The 8691-nt window shown below is 41.5% G+C and overlaps 1 protein-coding gene across 1 annotated transcript; it reads left to right on the top strand.

Moving 5' to 3' along the window:
* The first annotated feature begins 3053 nt into the window (after positions 1-3053).
* dph3 (diphthamide biosynthesis 3) lies at positions 3054-8177 on the top strand. The gene is made up of 3 exons (XM_033022617.1): positions 3054-3367; positions 5939-6013; positions 7127-8177. The coding sequence occupies exons 1-3, from the start codon at positions 3260-3262 to the stop codon at positions 7193-7195; spliced, it is 252 nt and encodes an 83-aa protein (XP_032878508.1). The 5' UTR covers positions 3054-3259; the 3' UTR covers positions 7196-8177.
* Positions 8178-8691: the final 514 nt, after the last annotated feature.

The following is an 8691-nucleotide window of genomic DNA, read 5'->3' as shown; positions in this document are numbered from 1 at the left end:
GGGATCAGTACTGGGGATCCTTGAGGCCATTGGGCTGCTGGGTCCTGGAGGCTGAATCTCTCAGGGTGCTGATCTTGACGTGTTCGTTTATTAGTGTGCTGGTCCTGGCATTAAACAACGTGGAGTCTTTCATATTTACATAAAAGCAAAAGTCAACGCCGAGATATCTTTCTTTAAAATTCACTATTTTCGAACTTGACTATTGTACATCATAAATGTTTGTTGAAAAAAATTAGGTTAATAGAAAAAAATTCATGAAAAGTTTCCCGTTTCATCAAGTACCCAGGGAAGTAATAATGAACAACTGTTGGTCAATACTAAGGTGGCACAAAATGAATGCACTTGATTTGGGTTGTAGGTAGTTGAACCTAAGATTGAAAAAAATTAGGTTAATAGAAAAAAATTCATGAAAAGTTTCCCGTTTCATCAAGTACCCAGGGAAGTAATAATGAACAACTGTTGGTCAATACTAAGGTGGCACAAAATGAATGCACTTGATTTGGGTTGTAGGTAGTTGAACCTAAGATTTTATTTTTACGAATGCACAGCATCATAGAATTGTTAGACCATTAGGCCCATCACTTTTCACCAGAATGTTGCAGAGCAATCCATGTTGGTCCCATTACCCTGCTTTCTTTGCACAACCCTGTAAATTATTTCCTCTCAACTGAGTATGCAATTCTCTTTGGAAAGCTTTTTGGCTTTGTTTTCACCAACTCTACAGGCAGTGAGTCTAGGGTTGCCGACTTTCTCACTCCCAAATAAGGACCAAAAGGTCAAAATAAGAGACAAATTCCCGATGGCAATTCGTTGACCGACTCGGCTGTGGCTGGGAGAATGATGAGTTGGCCCGGGTGTTGGACTGCACACAAAGCCCAGCCGGCGGGCCAGCTGAGGAGTTTTGGCTCGGGGCGCGTGACGTCGCTCACAAAGTCTGGCACCCCATCCAACTCATGAACCGATGATCAGCCATGAGAAGGAGGGGTGGTGGTGTCGGAGGTAAGCGAAGGTCCGAAGGTCGGACAGCTGGCCTGGCTGCTGACCGCCGGGGCCACGGGTGATGCGCTGCTGCTGCACTCCATGCTGCTGCACTCCATGCTGCTGCACTCCATGAGTGAGGCGGGGCCAGACACGGCGCTCTGACCCGACAGTCCCCTCGACCCAAGTAGTAGCAGTCAAATACGGGACAAGGACAGTCCCATATGGGACAAACCAATTTAGCCCAATATACGGGATGTCCCGGCAACCCTGAGTGAGTCCCAGATCATAAACAGTCTGTAAAAACACATGAATTAGAAAGCAAAGAAGCAATCTTTTACTTTTCCTTCAAGCACTACATCTGCCCTCTGGTGGAAGTAGTAAGAAACTGGTTGAAAGGTGCATAATTTACCCACAGAGGATGGACAAAGATATTAAGTTGAGGTGCATTTTGTTTGTTTATGCAGTTGAACAAAAGTTTTTAACTTATCGCAGATGTCTACTGTTTGGAACTTTTCATAACTGTCTTTAAATGAAATAATATGAGTAATATCCAGGAATTTTCATCCTCCATTTGTGATTATTGCAAATAATGTATTAAGAAATCAAGATGAAAACAGGATTAAAAAAAAGGTCTATCTGGATACATGGCACAATGCTTGGACTTGCAAAACACAAGGATTGAAGATGTTGGGAAGTAATGGCTTAATTTCACTTTGATAATGATGCAGGTTAGATAAGTGTGTAAAAACTATAATGATAAACAAGACTGCAATGATAAATATAAAGGAGATATAAAAAGCTGTGATTGTGAGAGATAGATTTTCTATCAGATTATGACTTGGGACTGTGCTAGGCTATTTTGAAACAATAGACACTCTTAATTTCAAATCGACCTAGATACAGTTCAGCCAAAAAACAAAGAGACTAAAGTTAAAATATGTGTTTTACTCAACAGATCTGTTTACGTGCACTTTTCATTCCGTTCTGCAGCTAAAGTGCAAGTAGTTTAAGGCAAAAATCAATTTATCACAGTGTATTGTGGACATATTGTCTCATATTAATAATCTCTCAAGAACAATGTTATTTCTTCAATAACATGCACTGTGGAAGACACAAAGCACTGGAATAACTCAGCGGGTCAGCAAGTATCTCTGGAGAATATGGATTGGGGACACTTTGGGTTGGGACCATTCTCCAGGTCTCCAGAGATGCTGCCTGATCTGCTGAGTTATTCCAGTACGCTTGCTCCAGTCTTTCTCCCCCTCCCCCCAGTCGCAACAGGGGCAATCCTAATTTTTGAGTATGAAAATGGCCATAACTTTTTTTAATGAAGATATGAAAGTGAATTAGGTGTCAAATTAAACTTTTTATGCTTTATCCGATGGGATAAATTGCAGACTTGATTTTTTAAATTTCAAAATGTTGTAACATTGCTACACACTGAGCTTTTCTTTTCTCTCTCATTTGTCATATTAGATTAGATTAGATTAGATAGCCTTTATTGTCATTCAGACCGAAGTCTGAACGAAATTGAAGCAGTCATACATACAATACAATACAATAAAAAACACCAATAAACACATATTAACATCCACCACAGTGAGTCCACCCAACATCTCCTCACTGTGATGGAGGCAACAGTCTTAGGTCTCCAGTCATACTATCATACTATGTTTGCATATCCTGTTGTGCTGCAGCGTCAAAATGTAATTGTTCTTATTGGGACATGTGACAATAAAACACTCTTGAGTCGCTCCAACACTCTGTGAAACATCACCTGCCCATGTTCCCCAGAGATGCTGCTGCCCAGAGATGCTGCTGCCCAGAGATGCTGCTGCCCAGAGATGCTGCTGCCCAGAGATGCTGCTGCCCAGAGATGCTGCTGCCCAGAGATGCTTGCTATAGCTATCCTATAGCAGCTGTCGCTGCTGCCTGTCCCGCCGAGTTGCTCCAACACTCCGTGTCTCTCCCATTACGCGATGTCCTATTGGCCGTGAGCGCGTTCAGCGGTTGGACGAGACTCCCTTTGCCTGTGGGCGCGTGGTTGGACGGTTGCCGCGCCTGCGCAGTGCCGGCTAGTGGGGCCGGAGCCGTTGGCCACGAGTCTGCGCAGCCGGTCACAGGGTCGGGGCCGCGCGCAGGAGCTGCCGCTGAAGTGTGAAACGAATGAGTCGCCGCTGAGTTGTGTGAAGCGGGGAAGCGGATCGTAGCCCGTGTGGCTGCACTCGAGGTCGGCGGGAGTTGGAGCCGTTCGGCAGCGGGGTCGAGCTGGGCCGCAATGTCGGTGTTTCACGACGAGGTGGAGATCGAGGATTTCGAGTTCGACGAGGAGACGGAGAGCTATTTCTACCCATGTCCTTGCGGGGACAGGTTCATCATCAGTAAGGTGCCAGCACACAACCTGCCATTGAGAGCCTGTGACTAATGTGGGCTGCCGCATGGTTGCAAGTCTTGTCCCCGCTGAGGCCCAAGTGAAGGCCCTGCCCTCTATCCCAGTGATTCAGTTTAGTTTAGTGTGTAGCAAGGAACTGCAGAGGCTGGTTTACACCGAAGATAGACACAGAATGCTGCAGTAACTCAGCGGGACAGACAACATCTCTGGAGAGAAGGAATGGGAGACGTTTCGGGTCGAGACCCTTCTTCAGACTGGTTTACATGTCACAAGTACTGAGGTACAGTGAACAGCTTTTGTTGTGTACTAATCAGTCAACGGAAAGACTATACATGATTACATTCGAGCCATTCAAAGTGTACAGATCCATGATAAGGGATTAATGTTTAGTGTAAAAAAGGGAGAGTAATGCAAAATCTTGGAGTAACTTTGTGCTGGAGACAGGCAGCATCTGTGGAAGGAATGGATAGAAGAAGTGTCCTGACCCGAAATGTCACCAAATTCTCCGTCCAATTCTCCAGAGCGAGATACAAAATGCTGGAGTGACTCAATGGTATAGACAGCATCTGTGGAGAGAAGGAATGGGTGACGAATGGCTGCTGAAGGGTCTTGTCCCGCAATGTCACCCATTCCTTCTCTCCAGAGATGCTGCCTGACCCACTGAGTTACTCCAGCATTTTGTGTCAGTCTTAGCATTGGGTGAAGCTTTGGGTTGAGACCCATCTTCAGCCTGAGTGTCAGGGAGAGGGGATCTAGAAATATGGACGGGTAAGGTGTGAAAACAACAGATCAAAGCAGACAATGACCAAGGAAATGTAGAATGGTTCATTGTTGGCTGAGGGAAAGGTGACAACGAGGCATGCAAATGGTAAAATTAAACAGGACAGTGAAACTAGTCAGAGAACTAGGGTGGGGGAGGGATGGAGAGAGGGAAAGCAAGGGTTACTTAAATTTAGAGAAATCAATATTCATACCCCAAGAAAAATATGAGGTGCTGTTCCTGCAATTTGTGTTTGGCCTCACTCTGACAACGGAGGAGGCCCACGACAGAAAGGTCAATATGGGAATGGGAGGAGGTGTTGTGTACAACCGTACACAATATGGGAATAGGAGGAGGTGTTGTGTACAAAGTGTTTAGCAACCGGGAGATCGCGTAGGCCTCGGTGGACTGAGCGAAGGTGTTCAGCAAAACGATTGCCGAGCATGCTCTTGGTCTCGCCAATATCTAAGAGTCTGCACTTGGAACAGCAGATACAGGTGGTGAGGTTGGAGGAGGTGCAAGTGATCCTCTGCCTAACCTGAAAGCACTGTTGGGGTTCTTGGGAGTCAAGGGAGGAGGTATAGGGTCAGGTGTTGCATCTCCTGCAGTTGCAGGGGAAAGTACCTGGGGCTGGGGTGTTTTTTGTGAGAAGGGATGAGTTAACCAGGGAGTTGTGGATGTAATAATGGTCTTTGCGGTGGGTGGAGATGGGAAGATGTGGCTTGTGGTCGAATCCCATTGGAGGTGGCACATGTATCGGAGGATTATGTGCTGTATGCAACAGCTGATGTGGTGAAAGGCGAGAACTAGGGGCACTCTCCCTATTGTGACGGTGGAGGAGGGGGGACCAAGAGGGGAGCTGCGGGATATTGAACAGACCCGTGTGATATTGAGCAGACTCTTCGTCTACAATGAAAGAGGGGCACCCCCATTCCCTAAAGAATGAGGACAGGAGTAGGGGATAGAATCTTTGCAGGAGGCAGGGTGGCTAGTCTGGATAGCTGTGGGGGTGTTGATTGACCGGCTGAGTTGCTCCAGCACTTTGTGTGCTTTTGTGTAAGCCAGCATCTACAGTTCCTTTCTACATTTGCAGTTCCTTGTTTCTCTCCTGAAATTAAGGCTTTCCATTCCAAGATCTTTCCAAGTTCCAGCACTTTGATTTGCTGAAGATTCCAGCACCTGCAGTGGCTTTTGCCATTTTTAATTTATTTCATATTTCCTGGATCCAAGTATTTTCTTTTGATAACCCTTTAAAAGTATATGCAAGCAAGATCAGACTATCACAGTTACCTTTCCTGTTCCATAATCTTGTACAATTACAGCCATTTGAAAAACTGAAATCTACTGTTTTTCCATCATGTCCCTCCTGAATTATCAGATTTGAGAGGCCGTGAAAAAAATGTATATCTATCCAATATATGACTATTATATGCATAATTCCATTGTGCATATAATATAGCCATATATTTCAATGTGCTTCACAGTATACTTATTGGAACAGTTCACACCACATAGATATTGGAAAAGTAATCAAAATGTTGATCAAAGTATGCTAAGAGGGGTATCAAATGAGAAAAATGTTTATTAAAAAAAATAAGCCTATATCCTTGGCACATGATTAAACAACCAGAGTGGTAGAATTGATTATATTCCTGCCTGATGGAATAACCATAATTGGAGGAATGCTGACATATTGACGGGTTAAACTGCTGGCGGAGAATAGATGTGATATCTGGAAAAACATGGAGCAGTTTGAAAACAAGAATTTTTAAGGAGATATTATTTAACAAGTGGTATTTTCGCAGGAGGATCTAGAAAATGGCGAAGAAGTTGCAACATGTCCAAGTTGTTCTTTGATTATCAAAGTCATTTATGATAAAGTAAGTTATCTTTTGAATAATACTCAAAATGACCAAAGTTCTACTGCTTGCTTTGACAAAAGAAATTTGCAAGTTTTTTGAAAATTACTATCTATTTGCATAATGATCTCTGATATAACCACATCACTGTTCTTAAGTCATTATTACTGTGGCTTCAGCGAAACATTTCAACAGCAGTTTGGGGAGGTGATACAATAAATAATATAGTTAGAAACTCATCTGAGTTTCATCTAATCTTAATCTGTTACTCAGTATCTGCAGTGCTGATGTACTTTGTCGAAGCTTCAAGAGAGAATTAAATCTACTGAGTTGTCACTGACACTCTCATTTATTTCCCTCAACTTTTCTGTCATAAATACTGCTTATTTTTTTTCTCATCTTACTGACTGCTTGCAGCTTTTATTTCCATTTTGAACAACTGTCATGTTTTAGTTTTGTTAATAACTATGATGTTCTATTGGTATTTGAACCTTAACTGCATATAAATTCTATTAAAGATCTTGCCATTAACTGTATACTTTCCCCTTGCGCTTCAACCTTCCAAATTGCAACCCCTTGCACTTGCTCGGATTAAACTCCATATGCTATTTTTCTGCCTCTCGTATAGCTGATCTATATCCCGCTGTATACTTTCACAGCTTTTCACATGCATTAATTTTGGTATCATCTGCATATTTATGAAACAACCGATCTACATAATTTATTTATACAGAGTTGTTTCTGGACTGTATGATTTAATAACCGCTCTAAGATGTTTTGAGGTATTCTAGAGTTGTGAAGCATGCCAGTTAAATGCACAGTCATCTGTTGAAGACATTTCACTGCCTGTCCTCTGCTGATTTCTTGTTATGACTTCAGGATTTCAATTGTTCCTGTGAAGTTGATCTATTACCTTTAGATAGGTGCAGTCTGAGGGAAAAAATAGTCTTCCTACTGTTTTCCAGTGGATTATGATTCTGTATTTAGGACATTTTAGTGAGTGCCCTGGTGACTGCCTTCACTGATCTACTTTTCTTTTAAGTGTAAAAATTAATATTCTGCTAATCTCTGCCAATATCTTTAAGTTAATTATAAATGATTTGCGTGTAAATTGTCTTGTTTATTATTCCTTAGGACCAGTTTATGTCTGGAGAACTAGTGGGCATGGTGACCATGGACAAACTCGAAAAACTCAAGTGCTGATTTTGAAGAGGCTGTAGTCCTGATGATCCTTTGTTTTTTTAAGGACTGGGCATTGGATTATGAATTACAGTAACAACATGTAAGAATTGAATAGTTTTATGGATTTATATTTTATTTATGCAAATTACAGGTGGACGTTTGGTATGCTATATAGGATTTGACAGTTATTATTGGGAATCCAAGAAAATATAAGCCTTTGAGTTGGGACGAAACACAAGATAAACATAAGGCTGAAACTTGCCCAGGAGAAAATATGGGTAAAATGGTTTGTTTCTTTTACTGGGTATAATTTCTTGGAGTTGTAAAGCTGTGGCTGAATACATTTCTATACTTTAAGACCGACTACTAGAAATGAGCAACTCGTTATTTTTAGCAGGAAGACCAAATATATGATCTGACTTGCTTTACCTGGGAGGGTTCAGCAATGAGCTATTGCTCCTGAACATGTGCAATAATGTATTTATTTTTATAACGATTTGCTTTTCTGAAAGTTATAATACAGGTGTGAAGAAAACCCGTTTATTATACCATCCATTTGTGAAATGATTAATTGCTTGTGATTTATTCAATAATATTTGATATTTGCAGAAATCTATAAATTGACAAGATTTCAAGAAATTATTGCTATCATGGAACTGCTTAATGCTGCTGAAGGCTTTGAGATAATTTGTGATCTGGCTGTTTCATGGAAAATGTAATTTTGTTTAAACCCCAGGATAATTTGATTTCATAATCTTCACTACTATTTCGACAAATGCTAAATTAAAATTTTGAATATTTTATGAAGATAAACTTGCCCTGTTTTTTCATCCAGTATTCAGAGCTTGTTACATGGTTGAATGTGGGTTTGGTTCATAAACTCTACTGATACAAACTAAAAGGTGTGTGATCAAATACTGTTTTGAAGCCGACTTTGGATGTGTTTGTCACATGATGTTTTGGGATTTTATGCAATATTTTAATTAAAAAAAAGTTCACTCACTTATTGGCATGTTTTTTTTTGAAAAGTGGCACCTTTCAGTCATAAAATAGAATTTTGTCAGGGAAGTTCAGCTAGTTAACTTGTTGGTGGTTGTTTAGTATGGCTGTTTCATTTTAGGGGTTGTCCCACTTGGGCGACCTAATTGGCGAGTTTAGGAGAGTTTGAAAAAATGTCATGTTTAAGATATGTTGAAGACTAGCTATGACTAACTTCGGGAAAATTGGACACGAATAGTGGAGAATAAAAGGACCTCCTTCGACCTCCCTTCGACTATGATGAAGACTATCTACGACTACCTTCGACTACCCTCGATTATCTACGACTAACAGGCCGACCTACTACGACTAAACCTACGAGTAAAAAAAGTATCCATTTTTTTCCATGGCGACCTTTTTTTTACTCGCGGGCATTTTTCAACATGTTGAAAAAACATTCAACATGTTGAGAAATACGCCGCGACCCAGCTGAGGCCTCGAGTACACGGGGACTCCTCTCGAGCATGAAGGAGAGTTAC

Source organism: Amblyraja radiata, chromosome 6 (genome assembly GCF_010909765.2).
Source record: "Amblyraja radiata isolate CabotCenter1 chromosome 6, sAmbRad1.1.pri, whole genome shotgun sequence".
Taxonomy (NCBI): domain Eukaryota; kingdom Metazoa; phylum Chordata; class Chondrichthyes; order Rajiformes; family Rajidae; genus Amblyraja; species Amblyraja radiata.
The sequence above is the reverse complement of the archived record's forward strand: the minus strand, read 5'-3'. Positions and strand labels throughout refer to the sequence as shown.

What these genes read in the sequence shown, in the direction of transcription:
- dph3 (XM_033022617.1), top strand. Translation starts at nt 3,260, where the DNA reads ATGTCGGTGTTTCACGACGAGGTGGAGATCGAGGATTTCGAGTTCGAC. An exon ending in ACAGGTTCATCATCAGTAAG is followed by an intron (nt 3,368 to 5,938) that starts GTGCCAGCACAC and finishes GTATTTTCGCAG; the next exon opens with GAGGATCTAGAAAATGGCGA. An exon ending in TCAAAGTCATTTATGATAAA is followed by an intron (nt 6,014 to 7,126) that starts GTAAGTTATCTT and finishes ATTATTCCTTAG; the next exon opens with GACCAGTTTATGTCTGGAGA.